The 15,829-nt window shown below is 43.6% G+C and overlaps 2 protein-coding genes across 4 annotated transcripts in view; one reads left to right on the top strand and one right to left on the bottom strand.

Annotated features, from left to right (window-relative positions):
• The window catches only part of TTLL9 (tubulin tyrosine ligase like 9), a 24,488-nt gene extending 8,712 nt beyond the window's left edge, over window positions 1-15,776 (bottom strand). Inside the window, exons 1-4 of one of the 3 annotated variants that reach the window (XM_083146620.1) lie at window positions 15,630-15,776; window positions 5,932-5,978; window positions 4,592-4,689; window positions 38-149 (exon numbers count right to left, since the gene is read on the bottom strand). In XM_083146620.1, coding sequence (XP_083002746.1) covers window positions 38-82 — 45 coding nt within the window. In that variant the 5' untranslated portion in view covers window positions 83-149; window positions 4,592-4,689; window positions 5,932-5,978; window positions 15,630-15,776. Of the gene's footprint in view, window positions 1-37; window positions 150-4,591; window positions 4,690-5,931; window positions 5,979-15,625 lie in introns of all 3 variants that reach the window. The other 2 variants (XM_083146619.1, XM_083146621.1) reach the window with 2 other exon arrangements.
• The window catches only part of LOC146007887 (interferon regulatory factor 4-like), a 28,104-nt gene continuing 28,043 nt past the window's right edge, over window positions 15,769-15,829 (top strand). The window contains exon 1 of the mRNA XM_083146622.1: window positions 15,769-15,829. The gene's annotated coding sequence lies outside the window, so the exon portion shown is untranslated.

The raw sequence follows: 15,829 nt of genomic DNA, 5'->3' as shown, positions 1-15,829 counted from the left end.
TTTTACAAGCACAATTATTTAAGAAGAAAGAGATTACCTCGTAGTGATTGCGGAAGTGGCAGATGCGTACGTGTTCTTCCATGTAAATATGATCAAAGTTCTCACGCAGCCAGCTCACGTCACACCAGTAAAAATCCCACTCGCCATCCCTGTCAAAATATTTCTGAATGAAAGAACTGTTGGGCTGTAGCGGGAAATATTTCATATGGGAAAGCATGAGACTGAACAAGGAAGTTGGTGATGAAGCTACTGTTTCTGTAACTTGGACAGTGACCTTAAGAGGATATGGGGACCGTTTCAGACTTCTACGGGAATTTAGAGAACGAGGGGTTTGTACCTGCGCACTGAATCTATCTTTTTGATAATCTTTAACTAGCAGCTGCACCTAAACAGGTGACTAATCCCATTTAAGAAATGGGCAAGATATGAGAATAGTTTTATGGTGCTGCGCTCCGTTAATGAAAATTCTACAGGCTGTTTTAAAAATAAATTGTTGTTCTTTATTTGTAAGTAATAGAAATGGGTATACGGCAATAAACCTTTTCAATACAAACGCCTGACGCTAAGGACAGGAATATTGTATTCCTTCAAGGTTTTTACAATTGCTCGTGGTGAATAAACATGCGACACATGCACTATGTACCTGGACCATGTGTGCTAGTTTATAAGGCAAGTAAATGGTACATGACAAAAAAATGTAGAAAAAGAACAAAACATAATGATACTGAACAAAGAGAAAATGAAAAAAATGAGAATGAAAAAAATGCAGAAAAAATCAACACAAGCGTGTCGTCAGTTATCTGTCCAATAGATTGGACGGTGTGTGCACAGTTGTCGCAATATTTTGCAATAATGTACCATTTTGTCATGTACCATTTACTTGCCTTGTAAACTAGCACACATGGTCCAGGTACATAGTGCATGTGTCGCATGTTTATTCACCACGAGCAATTGTAAAAACCTTGAAGGAATACAATATTCCTGTCCTTAGCGTCAGGCGTTTGTATTGAAAAGGTTTATTGCCGTATACCCATTTCTATTACTTACAAATAAAGAACAACAATTTATTTTTAAAACAGCCTGTAGAATTTTCATTAACGGAGCGCAGCACCATAAAACTATTCTACGGGAATTTGCAGCCCTGTCGATTATCAGAAGACCATGCATGCGCACAGTACGCTGTGCACATGCGCAGGGTCCCATTGCGGACAGATCATGCGAAGGCTAGTCTTCGCTTACTGTATGCAAGGTGATTGACAGGCGTTAGGTGTTTGGGGGCAGAGTGTCCAAGAAAGTACCAGCGTTCTCCGGCTGCTGAGAGGGAGGGGCTTCATTCTCCCCCTGGCCTTTGCAGCGCCGACTGAGTCTAGACCAGGCATGTCCAACGTTGGCCCTCCAGATGTTGTGAAACTACACATCCCAGCATGCTTTGCAATAGTTTTAGCATTCTCTAATAGCAAAACTGTAGCAAAGCATGCTGGGTTGTGTAGTTTCACAACATCTGGAGGGCCAACGTTGGACATGCCTGGTCTAGACCCTTGATGGCTAACCTTGACACTCCAGATGTTGTTGAACTACACATCCCAGCATGCTCTGCATCAGATTTAGCATGACCAAATAGCAAAACTGAAGCAGAGCATGCTGGGATGTGTAGTTCAACAACAGCTGGAGTGTCAAGGTTAGTCATCAAGGGTCTAGACTTTCTCAACGCTGTCAGCAGGGGGAAAATCATTAAATGGTGAGTGATTTCCCCCCTGTGTGCATGGTTGCGAATGCATTGCGAAAATCACTTAGCCATGCAGAGGGGCGGAGGGAGATCGGCGGAGCAGTGTTTACTTGCTTGCTGGGCTCTGAATACTTGCAGCCCAGTGAGCAGGACTGAATTGGGCCCATTGTTACACAGCCAATAAGAACAGCAGTGATGCCATGGCCTGGACTAGAGAGAAAATGAGGTAGTGACCTTGTGCCATATGTTGGAAGATAAGTAACTGTATATGTCTAGAAGAAGGATCATCTGTATCCAGGGATGGCAGACCTTTGGCACACCAGTGTTGTTAAACTACACTTCCCAAAATGCCCTACAATAGTATAAGCATGGCCAAATAGCAAAACTAAAGCAGGGCAGGCTGGGATGTGTAGTTCAACAACAGCTGGCGTGCCAGAAGTCTCCATCCCTGCAACCTATCTGGAATACAGGTTCCAGATAATATAAAAGGCTGGAGTCATGGTAGTCCCAGGAAGAATGTGTTACACTTTTGACATAGATCGAGGCAATGATAATGTCTGCACAGGAATGGAAGAGGAGATATAATAAACAATGGACGAGGAAATAGAGGAAGAAATAGTGGGGGGAATTTACTAATATGAAAAACCGAGTTTTTCGTATTAGTATTTCCCCTACGACGGCATACGACTGTTTGAGTCGTATGCAAAGTCGTGTTCCGGAGGGGGATTTACAAAGCAGTCATATACGACTGCTTTGTAACCCTCCGATGTCGTAGGAATTCGTATTAGCAGCCGTATATACGGCTGCTAATACAAATTATTTGTAGGCAGTCTGCACGGATCATTCAGATCCGTGCAGGCTGCAAGGTGTAAAAAAAAATTTTGGGAACCAGCCCCAGAGCAGGAGCCTGGAGCCGGTAATTAAAAATCAGGGAACCCAACAAATAGGGGTTCCCTGATTTTTAACAACCAGCCCCAGGCTCCTGCTCTGGGGCTGGTTCCCAAAATACGGGGGACAAAATGACTAGGGGTCCCCCGTATTTTAAGAACCAGCCCCAGGCAAAACCAGCCAGCAGGGTAATGCCACAGCCGGGGGGAGACTTTTTATGCAAGTCCCCCCGGCCAAAGCATTAACCCTACCGACCAGTCAGCCTGGCCAGGGGCCCTGGGGGAGTGGGGACCCCCCAATAAAGGGGTCCCCCCCTCCAGGACTTACCTGACCAGGCTGAAACCTGGTGCTGTCCTCGATGCCCCTGGGCGGTGGGCATCGAGCTGATAGTGGTGTAAAAAATAGAACAAACTATTGTTTTTTACTGTGGCACTACAAGTGCCAGCAAGCCTCCCCAGCAAGCTGGGACTTGGAGAACCACAAGTCCCAGCCTGCTGGGCATTAAAGGGCCCGCTGGGTCTTGTAGTGCCACAGTAAAAAAAATAGTTCAATAAAACACACTGACACCCATTTTAAATAAAAGTTTAATACACACATTACACACATACTGATACTTACCTATCTTGATCTTGATCCCGTTGGTAGGTCGCTGGCTCCGGTGTCGGCGGCTCCGTGTCGGCGGCTCCGGTGTCGGCGGCTCCGAGCTCGGCGTCCTGTCCGAGGCTAATCCATGTTGGACCTGTGGAAGGAAATCCTACTCACCCAGGTCCTCCATGGATGGTCTTCCTTCTTCATCTGTCGACATCCAGGTCTTCTGGCAGCTGCTGACGACTTCCAGCAGCTGCCGGCATCTCCCGCGACGCTCCCCGGCTTTCAGAGCCGGAGAGATCCTTCCTCTTCGGCGTCTGGGCTCAGAATGAATTCTGGCCAATCAGGAGCCGCCTAGCCGCCTAGCGGCCAATCAGGAAAGGTCTTTCCTGATTGGCCGCTAGGCGGCTCCTGATTGGCCAGAATTCATTCAATTTTTTTTACTGTGGCACTACAAGACCCAGCGGGCCCTTTAATGCCCAGCAGGCTGGGACTTGTGGTTCTCCAAGTCCCAGCTTGCTGGGGAGGCTTGCTGGCACTTGTAGTGCCACAGTAGAAAAACAATAGTTTGTTCTATTTTTTACACCACTATCAGCTCGATGCCCACCGCCCAGTGGCATCGAGGACAGCACCAGGCTTCAGCCTGGTCAGGTAAGTCCTGGAGGGGGGGGACCCCTTTATTGGGGGGGGTCCCCACTCCCCCAGGGCCCCTGGCCAGGCTGACTGGTCGGTAGGGTTAATGCTTTGGCCGGGGGGACTTGCATAAAAAGTCTCCCCCCGGCTGTGGCATTACCCTGCTGGCTGGTTTTGCCTGGGGCTGGTTCTTAAAATACGGGGGACCCCTAGTCATTTTGTCCCCCGTATTTTGGGAACCAGCCCCAAAACAGGAGCCTGGGGCTAGTTGTTAAAAATCAGGGAACCCCTATTTTTTTTTTAATTTATTTAATTTTTCTATTTTTTTTTTACACTGAAGCCTGCACGGATCTGACTGATCCGTGCAGGCTTAAAGCAAATAGAACAGGAAAATGGTGTTCTATTTTCCTGTCGTATTTGCATGCCTGTTTTACACCACTAAGCAGCCGTATTATCAGTACGGCTGCTTAGTAAATCAGAAACCACCATTCTTTTGAATGGTGATTTCTGTCGTATCCTATCGATGGTGTAGACATTCGTATTTGTAAATACAAATACGAATGTTCCATCTTTAGGAATACGAATTGTTGTATTTTTGGGATTGTAAATCCCGAAAATACAAATTCGTAAAAAAAAGGTGTATTTCTCCCTACGAATACACCTTTTTTCTACGAATCCATTTTGGTAAATGTCCCCCAGTATGCCCAAATCCGAGGACACTGAGGGTGTATAGTGAACAGCAGAGTATACCCAAACCTTACTCCTTCACTTCTGTCCAGCCTGGTCGCTGCCTCAGCACATCTGCAATGGTGTTAATGAGCGCACACTTGTACCGGATACAGGATCTGGGCTCTCTGCGCAAAACACAACATAATGAGCATACTGTAAGTGGCTGTGCTGCAATATAAAGGGAGATATCTATATGCACTTCTTCCTACTACCCTATCCCATAGATTCTCAAACTCTGTCCTCAGGACCCCAAACAGTTCATGTTTTCCAGGTCATCTAGCAGCATACTTACCTACTTTGCAATACCCCTTTCACACCGTGGGGATCCGGCAGCAGCAGCTGAGCGCTTGTAGCGCTATTTGCGGGGCAGCGGGGTGGGAGAATTTGAAAGCATTTTGAAAAGACTGGCCGGACGCTGATTGGCTGAGAGCGTCCGGATAGTCTTTTCAAATCCAGAAGCTCTTCCCACCCCACTGCCCGACAAATAGCGCTACAAGCATCCAGCCACCTCTGCCGGATCCCGCCGCCCGGACCCCACCACACAGACCTTGCTGCCCGGACACCTGGACTTCGCCGCCCAGATCCCTGGACCCCGGAACCTGCTGCGCGGGTAAGTACCTTTCACACCGGCCTGTTTCCCGGGCCGGTCTTGGGAGTAATCCTGCTTTCTAGCAGAGTTGAATTCCCGGGAAATTTTCCTTGCACACCAGCACTAGTCGCGGGTTTTTCCCAGGGCCAACCTGAGAATTCAGGCTGGTGTGAAAGGGGTATAAGTCTCCTCTCTGTTAGAAGCTTGGAAAGAAGACACTGCAGGGCACTTCGAGGGGAGGGGCTGAATGGTCTCATCATTAGGCCCTGTCCACAATATAGGAAAACACCTGCAAGAAGCTAAATGCCTTAGTCCAGTGGTATCAAACTCACGGCCCTCCATCTTTTGTGGAAATACACGTCCCGGCATGCCCTGCCACAGATTTTATATAATGGATTGCTAAAACAGGGGCAGGGCATGCTGGGACGTGTAGTTCTGCAACAGCTGGAGGGCCATGAGTTTGACACCACTGCCTTAGTCCATGCCTTAAGCCCCACCCCCTTCCCAATGCTTCCACGACTGCTGGGGTGTATGATGCAATCCTGCTTGCTTCACAAGGAAGCAGGATGCAGTAGAGCAACTTACTCTTCCGGGGGTGTGGGGGACGAGTCAACCCCAGAAATAGGGAGCCTCCACAACTTCCAGTAGGGTAGGCAAGTATGCCGAGCAGGTGCTCAGGTATAGTGGAGGACCTATGTTCTATCCATTAGGGTCATCATTTCAGATGTCCTATTTTATAATATTATTATATTGAATACAAATATAGGTTCACTCTTACCTTTCCTTCTGTCTCTGATACCCATACTGACCCCTGTGCACGATAGCCTGTTTAAATACAGATTTGTTAGCCACTGTGTTCAAGGTTACATTTTAAGAAACATCAGTAGAAAAAGAACAGTCAGACAACGTGATTTTATTAGAACTATATATATAAATGTCATTTATATTTCAAATCAATTCAAACAGCACATTATTATTATCCTTCATTTATATGGTGCCACAAGGGATCTACAGCACTCAATTCCAGTCTACATAAACAGATATGTAAAATAATAACACAGTTAAACTCCATACACACTAGAATCAGGCATGTCCAAACTATGGCCATCCAGCTGTTGTGAAACTACAAGACCCATCATGCCTTGCCACAGTTTTGCTATTGGGGAATGCTACAACTATGAGAAAGCATGCTGGGATGTGTAGTATATGGAGGGCCAGTTTGGACATGCCTGCACTAGATTATATATTGTTAACAATATGAATTATAATGATATCATTAATGATTTATATCATTCATAACGTCCAGTGTGTACACTCAATATTTTTAATGATGTGTGCTTCCAAGGGTCGTTAATGATATCTACTGTCGGCTGTACATGTAGATCAATGTTGACTATATTATCAATGACTGCATGCCAAGCGGGGTCCAGGTAATGTCACTGAATGATATCGTTAATGATATGTTGAGTGTGTATGCACTATATACTATAGTTCACCCGGGAGTTTCACTGATATTGTTGAGGTTATCATTCGTTGACGATATCATCTAGTGTGTCTGGGGCTATACAGTTCAAGACAATATAGGACAAGTACACAGTGTATGAACTTAGCTGCAACAGCAGACAACAATTAAATGTCAAGGTGGCAGAATACTGAGGGATTAGATGTCATAGATAGAAGTACGAATAGTTAACATAAGAGTAGGAAAAGCACGAGGGAAGAGGGGTCTGCTTGTGAGAGCTTGCAAAAGTACCAACATCCAGGCCCAAGAGGCCCACCTGTAATACCTACATGAAGTCTGAGATCAGGGACTTCTTGTCTCTCATCTCAATTTACAAACCACGAAACACCAACCTGGCCACGGTAATTATCAGATTTCTCAATTAGTCATTGTACAGAATTTCAATAACAATTTACAATGGGAAGTGTCTATCCATGACTAAGGGGGTTACGCGGACATGATCACTGGCCTGCTAATTTGTAGAGCCCAGCAATCAGGTAATAGCCGCCCAGCCAGAGAGAAATCCTGCCCTGTGCAAGCCTGCATAAAGCTTGTGAAAATATCGCAGCCCTACGATTAGCTGAAAATCCATTCGCAACCGCTCACCAACCAATGATTTTTCCAGTGTGTGCAGTCTGTGCATAAATCAGGACCTACTCAGCGGCTGCAATAGAATCAGGCTGTTCTGGGCTGGGGGTGATGTCGGTACTTGTTTCCTAGCACGGCGCCCCCGATTTTGATCATATACAATCGCATGCAATATAGCGGCATGCGATGCGATTTTTAATTGTACTAGCACCCTGATGGGTGCTTACAATGTTAAATGCACCCCCATTGTCAACGCCACCCCCACTATCAACTCCAACCCGAAGCGTGGCGAGCCTGCGAGAGGCGGCGGTACGCGTCCTCTGACCTTTTCATACCCTCACTATCCACGTCGTCGTGGAGTTGATTTTAGATAGTGTGGCGAGTGCAGCGAGCCACTGAGCCCGAAGCATGGCGAGCCCCACGAGGGGACACGGATTACTTTACATGTATTCCGCGTCCCCTTGCGAGGCTCACTGCGCTCGCCACGCTTCGGGCTCGTATTCCACGTCCCCTCGCGGGGCTCGCCACCCTTTGGGCTCAGTGGCTCACTGCGCTCGCCACACTATCTAAAATCAACTCCGCGACGACGTGGATAGTGGGGGTATGAAAAGGTCGGAGGACTCGCTGCGCTCACCATGCTTCGGGTTGGCATTGATAGTGGGGGTGCATTTAACATTATAAGTATCCATCAGGGTGCTTGTACAATTAAACATCACATTGCAGGCCATTTGCTGGCACGCAATGCTATGCGATATTTCATTGTAAAAGCACTCCTGTTAATTTAACAGGTATATCGCATCGCACACTACTAAGTACGGTATGTGATGGGCGCTGTGCTAGGAAACAAGTACCGTGATGCCACACACCCTCCTTGAAAACACTTAGGGCTAGGCACACCTGAATTTTCGCTGAAATGCCCGGCTGACACCCACAAACACTGGCTTCCTGTCAATCAACTTGCGTACAGCAAACTGGATGTGGGCATCACGGATGGTGTAATGGTTAGCATTACTGCCTCACAGCACTGAGGTCATGGTTTCGATTCCCACAATGGCTCTAACTGTGCAGACGATATGTAGAAGAATGGGGTGAATCGAACCTGCGCGTTTTAAGCAGCCTGTATTCTATCTAAGGAAAAAGGGAACCACCTAAATTCCCTTAAATTCACGGTGCATACAAAAAAAGACCTCAGAATGTGAATGTGGGCGCTTGATAAATGGAATATTCTTACTCACGTGTTATGATTTTCACGGGGTCCTCCTGTTCCTTTCCACTTCACGTTCAGATATGAAATGACAAAAAGGGAGACAGAACGGCAGATCCCCTCTTGTAATACTGCTTTAACTGTGTAAGGATACAGGAATATTCCCAAATTTTTTATAAATGATGGTATATATAGAGAATTTTCTGCGGGGGTGTCCCCCTCTACAGAGCACTCACAAAGTAAAGGTGTTAGACTTGCATATCCCCAGATTTCTGGTATAACAGGAACAATAATTGTAATTCAATTATCTGACGGGGTAAAAAAAACCTCACCAGGGTACTCACACTTCAGAAGATAATTATTAGCATGGAATAAGAGGTCTTTCTCCTTAGGTATTCTCCTTAAACTCAGGTAAGTAGCCAATAATGCAAACGAGGATACTTTATGTGATAAAATAAGTATCCTTTATTATGGTAAATTCTTAAAACAAAGAGAAACCTCAATGGAGCCACTTAGCTTTAAGGGACCGGTCAGGGCTGAGCACAGTGATGTTAGCTTAGGTGAACAAGGCAATGGGGCCCCGTTTCCTTGTCCACTGTTGTGTTTCCAGCCTTCCCCGTCCTGTCAGCCGTTGGTCTCCACGGGTAAAAAAATTCAAAGAGAGCCTCCACCGACGTGTTTCGATCCTTGATGGATCTTTTTCAAGGTGTGTCTGCTCTCTCTGCAATCCGGATATATATAGGGCTTCTAATAAACAAACTCCTCCAGGTGCGGTCCAATTAGATATTCATTCCTCAAGCTGTGTAAACAATAACTCTCAGTCCAGCAGTCCTCAGTGTGTTGTCTTCTATTCATGTTGCCGGGATCCAGGTAATCGCGCTGATCATACGGCGTCCGCCGACGTCTTCCGGCGCGTCACTTCCGGTCACGATCTTGTTACTTCCGGCTTGATGTTCTTCCGGGAATCGGCATTTTGCATTCCATCTCAGACCACCTTATTCCGTGTTACTTCCAGTCATGGGGTCTGCTTCTATTATGCTGATATCTGGCTATTAGATATCCAGAATCCAGAAACAAACGGCAATTTTCCTAAGAATAAGAGAATCATTTTAGCAGCAACAGTTATAACTTCCTTTTAAAAGACCATGATTAAAAAGGTGAACTGATTTCCATTAACAAAACTATTCCTAAAAAGTATTTTTTTAAAACAGCAGAAGGCAAATTGTTTAAAACGGGACCTATAAAAACCATTTAAGTTCAAAGTCCTGGTTTAACCCATTGGGTGCCAGGGTTTTGCAATTATAAATAATTTTCATTTCTGTTTGGGCCAGTATTTTGGAAATGTTTTTGTTTCTTTCAGTACTTTTTACTAGTTTAAATCCCCAGAAACCTGTGATCTCATTTGTGGAACACTTGTGATGATTTTTGAAATGTGATGACAGGGAATGCACCTCTACACCCTTCCTCACATTTCTCAAATGTTCCCCAATCCTGGTTTTCAGGGGTCTTGATGTCCTTCCGATATAAAATTTCTGACAGGAACACCTTATGGCATAGATTACGTTTGCCGTGTTGCAGGTGATAAATTCTTTAATCTTAAAATTTTCACCATTGATTTCGATTGCCTCAAATTCTGATTGATTTGGACTACTTATGTTTCGGCATCCCAAACACAGTCCACATCTATAGAAGCCAATTGAACGATTATAGCTTTGTCGTGAATGGGTTTGTCTGGCAGGTGTGTTCCTAGAATGGGATCTTTTTTCAGAATGGACCAATTTTTTTTGAACGATTTTTCGATTTCCTGATGTTGTGAATTATATTGTGTGATGAAGGCCCATTTCATTTTTTTTTTTTTTTAATAAACTTTTTTATTAAGACATTGCTTTGCGTGGTAATACAACATTGTATATCTGTGTTTATGTATACATGTTACAAGTGCATAATATTTAAGACAGGGTCCATAAGTATTGTATATCCAATCACCGTACCAATCAAAAATAAGGATTTACACACAGAACTTAATGATAAAATTCACAGAGGCATTAGGTCAGAGGAACAGGAGGATCTTGAACAGCAATTCTAGTCATGTACCATGTTGTTGATTTTAAGCTATCGTGTATCGTTTGTCGTGTTCTAAGAGGAAGTGTAGGTATGTAGGAATCCCACAATAAAAAGAACTTTTCTACACGTTTGTCCTTGTCCACAATCGCTTCCACCCAATCCATCCTAAATAAGAAGTGCAGTTTAGTTAAGAATAAGGTGAATTGTGGGGGAGTGGGATCAATCCAGCTTTGCAGAATAGTTTTTCTGCCTGCCGCACTCAAGGCTAGTAGTAGTTTTTTACTCTCCTTTGTCATGCGTATATTGGGGTCAAAGATGCCTAATATCGCCCATTCTGGTGTGAATGGAACAAATGTGATTAATTTGGCTTCTGCGTAACGTTTCACAAGGAGCCAGAAATAACGTATAATTGGGCAGGCCCATAAACAATGGTATGTATCAGCATTGTCTATACGGCATTTCGGGCAAGTGTGTGTGTCAGAGGTTCCCATATGGAAACGTCTGATGGGGGATAAGTAGGAATTGTGATATACATTAAGAAATAATTCCGTATACATACTAGCCTTGAGCGTTTGTCTTGAGTAGAGGAGTCCCTTTTGCAACTGTGGTACAGTTAATGTGGGAAAGTGATCCAACCATGTGTTCATGCCTCCCTTCGTTTTATTGTAATCAAGGATTTGCCTCAAGAAAGTGTAATGTACAGATATCGCCTTAGAAGTTGGAACCGGGTAGAAAATCATAGTGTCTAGAGGATTATTGGCCCATTTCATTTTATCGTTGTTTTTGTTTTTCGTTTGTGGTTGTAATAGAGCATCCCTTTAAATCGTTCTGGCTTGGTTCAAACCTTCTTCTATGTTTTGATAGCCACATGATTTAAAAGCTTCCTTCATTTTTTCAGATTGTGTTTCAAATACATCTTTTTTTGTACAGTTCCTCCTTATCCGCTTGAACTGGCCACCTGGAATCCCATTGAGCCAGTTCCTATGGTGGCAGCTGTCTGCCTGAATGTATGATAGGGAGTCTGTGGGTTTCTGATAGGTTCTAGTACAGATGCTCCCATCCTTATTGTAGATTGTTAGATCTAAAAAAATAATCGTGTGGTTATCGATGTTAAAAAGAAGTTTTATGTTAAAAGGGTTGTTGTTTAAAAACTCACAAAAAAGGTTCAACTCATCCCGATCGCCACTCCAAATAAAAAGAATATCATCTATGTAGCGATACCAGGACACCAGGTTTGCCCCATATGGGTTATTGTTCCAAATGTATTTATCTTCCCAATAACCCATAAATAAATTTGTATAACTGGGGGCAAACCTGGTGCCCATCGCTGTTCCTTTTTGCTGCAGGTAAAAATCACCTTTAAAAATAAAATAATTATGTTCTAAAATGTATGGAATACTTTCCAATATGAAATTTTGCAGTGATGGGGCCATATCGGATCTTGTAGAGAGAACTTACGTCTGCACTTACCAAAATGAAATTATCCTCCCATTTGACAGTGTTTAATTTGTTAATTACCTCTCTGGTGTCCTTTAAATGAGATCTATTCTGTTGAACAAATGGTTGTAAGTGATAATCTATGAGTTCTGACAGATTTGACGTTAGGGAGTTTACTCCCGACACAATGGGACGACCTGGTGGTTTTAGCGGGTCCTTGTGTATTTTCGGGAGGATGTATATTGCCGGGATCTGGGGGTTTTCCATGATTAAAAATTTGGATTCCTTAGAGCTAATGGTGTTGTTATCTACATATTTCTTAATTAAGATTTCCAGAGTTTTCATGTATTCTGTGGTGGGATCTTTTCTTAACTTTTTGTATGTTGTGGGATCATTTAGCTGTCTGTATACTTCATCTGTATATGCTAAGGTATCCATGATTACAACCCCCCCCCCCCCTTTTGTCCGCTGGTTTAATGGCAATATTGTCATTCTTCTTCAGTGAGTCCAAAGCCAGCATTTCTTTGTGGGAAAAGTTAAATTTGATCTTTTTATTCCTTAAATTTTTAAGATCATCTAGAACTTGTGCTGCAAACACATCTAGAAAGCTCCCTTTTATGTGGGCAGGAAAGAATGTGGATTTAGGTCTGAATCTATTCTCCACTATCTCTTCTTTATCTTCGATGGTTCCTTCTTCATTATCTTTCATAATGAAAAAATTCTTAACTGTCAGTTTCCGAATATACTTTTGGATGTCTACGTATAATTCGAACTCATTTATTTTACTCGAAGGAGCATATTTGAGTCCTTTCTCTAGGACCAATCACTCATGTGTATCTAGAACATGAGAGCTGAGGTTAAAGATTTTTATTCTTCCATCTGGTAAAATGTTTTTTTCTTTTGTTGTTTCAATTCTTTGTTCTTTGTTCCTTTTAAGTTTATTTAGTCTATTCTTCTTCCTCCTTAGTTTTGATGTTCCTATTTTTCCCCCTCGTGTTCCTCTTTTGTGGTGATGTATTATCTTATGTGGTTGGTGAACCTCCCTTGTCCTAAAAAACCATGTTCTGGGGTCTTAAACTGATAATCCCTTAGCGGTTCAAATCTGTTATGGGTTTTTATGCTTTCGACTGGTTCATCTCTTCTCCTGGTCTCATACCTATGAGCCAGTCTTGGTTGTTCTCTTCTTCTCCAATATAATGGACTTTCATGACGATCGGGTCTGAACCTTCTTACAGGATCATTTCTTCTCCTCCAATTGGATGGAATGGTTGTTTGATTATATCTGTCATATGATCTCTCTCTCGGTTGATGACGCTGTTGGTGTCTATATCTGGAATCATCTCTCGGTCTTCTTCTATTCCTATCGGGTTCTTCATATATTTTTTGGGGGGAGCGTTCCTTATAGTTTTTTGATTTATCCCTTTTGTTGTTTTTTCTTATTACAACATAGTCCAACACACTGAGGACTGCTGGACTGAGAGTTATTGTTTACACAGCTTGAGGACTGAATATCTAATTGGACCGCACCTGGAGGAGTTTGTTCATTAGAAGCCCTATATATATCCGGATTGCAGAGAGAGCAGACACACCTTGAAAAAGATCCATCAAGGATCGAAACGCGTCGGTGGAGGCTCTCTTTGCATTTTTTTACCCGTGGAGACCAACGGCTGACAGGACGGGAAAGGCTGGAAACACAACAGTGGACAAGGAAACGGGGCCCCATTGCCTTGTTCACCTAAGCTAACATCACTGTGCTCAGCCCTGACCGGTTCCTTAAAGCTAAGTGGCTCCATTGAGGTTTCTCTTTGTTTTTAAGAATTTACCATAATAAAGGATACTTATTTTATCACATAAAGTATCCTCATTTGCATTATTGGCTACTTACCTGAGTGGAAGGAGAATAACTAAGGAGAAAGACCTCTTATTCCATGCTAATAATTATCTTCTGAAGTGTGAGTACCCTGGTGAGGGGTTTTTTACCCCGTCAGATAATTGAATTACAATTATTGTTCCTGTTATACCAGAAATCTGGGGATATGCAAGTCTAACACTTTTACTTTGTGAGTGCTCTGTAGAGGGGGACACCCCCGCAGAAAATTCTCTATATATACCATCATTTATGTAAAATTTGGGAATATTACTTTATCCTTACACAGTTAAAGCAGTATTACACGAGGGGATCTGCCCTTCTGTCTCCCTTTTTGTCATTTCATATCTGAACGTGAAGTGGAAAGGAACAGGAGGACCCCGTGAAAATCATAACAGGGGAGTAAGAATATTCCATTTATCAAGCGCCCACATTCACATTCTGAGGTCTTTTTTTTGTATCTAACTGTGCAGAGTTTGTATATTCTCCCCGTGTATGCGTGGGTTCACTCCGGTTTCCTCCCACAATCCAAAAATATACAAGTAGGTCAATTGGCTCCCAGCAAATTAACCCTAGAATGTCTGTGTGTTTGTGTACATGTGGTAGTGAATATAGATTGTAAGCTCCACTGGGGCAGGGACTGATGTGAATGTTCAACTATACTCTGTAAAGCAGAATATGTGTGCGCTTTATAAGAAACTTAATAAATAAATAAAGAGACAGGGATGAGGGGCAGTCAGGAGACCAATTGGGAAAAGTATATAATGGGAAAGGAAGAGGGGAATAGTAATGGGGCATATTCAAAGACATCAACATGACCCAGTCATCTAGGGTTAATCCTATATATATAAATTTTTAAACTTAGCACTGAATCTGTGACAATTAACTAGGCTTGTTACATGTATTAGAACTGTGTCTACCAACTTAAAGGTAGGTATGGCCATCGACCATCGATGATTCAAAATCATTGATGGTTTATGGCCAATGTCGAATACTTTTGCCATTGATGGTGGAGAACCAGATGGTTTCCATCCATTGATGGCACAGCAAAACAATGTTTTGCTCCTTTATTTCTTTTTTTTTTCAAAGTGCAGGGACACAGAGCATAGCTCCGCCTCCCGACACCCACGAAGACCCACCCCCCTGTTTTGATTAGCCCACATGCCAATCAGTCAAACACAATGGATGACCATCGATATGTAAAATTATCGATGGTCATCCATTGCATAGTTTAGCACTATCGATGGCCAGTTGCACTATTGCCATCAATGGCAACCATCGATGGCAATGATACCCATCCCTACTTAAACGTTAGTGCCAAACACAGCAGAGAAATCTCTCCCAAATATAAGGGGTCAGGCTGACATCCTTCTATAGCAGGAGTGGCCAAACCGATCCTAGAGATCTACCAATGGTCTGCATTTTCCAAATAAGCTTGGTTGGTACAAAGCTGCAGTCATTCCTACCACTATTCAGGCCACAGGTTGCCTGAAAAACATAAACTGTTGGTAGATCTTGAGAACAGGTTTGGGCCACCCCTGCTACCTGACTGCAGTCATGTGACGTGTCCCCATCTTCTCTGCAGAGTCATGATGTGACTCACTACAGTATGTGCACAGTACAGGACAGGTGCTGTTTTTACATACTAAAGCTACCTGCACAGTCATGCTACAGCTACATACTAACCCTAAATCATTATTACAGTGATAGAGAGACTGACTCCTAACGCACAACGGCCAGCCAGACACAGACATTCCCAGTTTGTACCAGTGCAGTCACTATACATGCATACAGTGAGGATGAGTGCTTACCGACCTTCCCCCTCGACATTCTCCCTTCTGTAGCTTTAGTGCTGAACATTCATTGAAGCACAACCATGTTTACAAATTTGGCCCAGCGGTTACCGTGACAACAGATGCCGCCACCCTGCGATTGGTGCGTCTGCGTTATGCAAAGGAAATGCCTGCTCCTTACACAGCTGTCGCCGGTAGGGGGAATACGCCGACATTGTTTTG

Source organism: Crinia signifera, chromosome 6 (assembly GCF_055691185.1).
Source record: "Crinia signifera chromosome 6, ASM5569118v1, whole genome shotgun sequence".
Lineage (NCBI taxonomy): Eukaryota > Metazoa > Chordata > Amphibia > Anura > Myobatrachidae > Crinia > Crinia signifera.
Note: the sequence above shows the minus strand (reverse complement) of the source record. Positions and strands in the feature narration are given on the sequence as shown.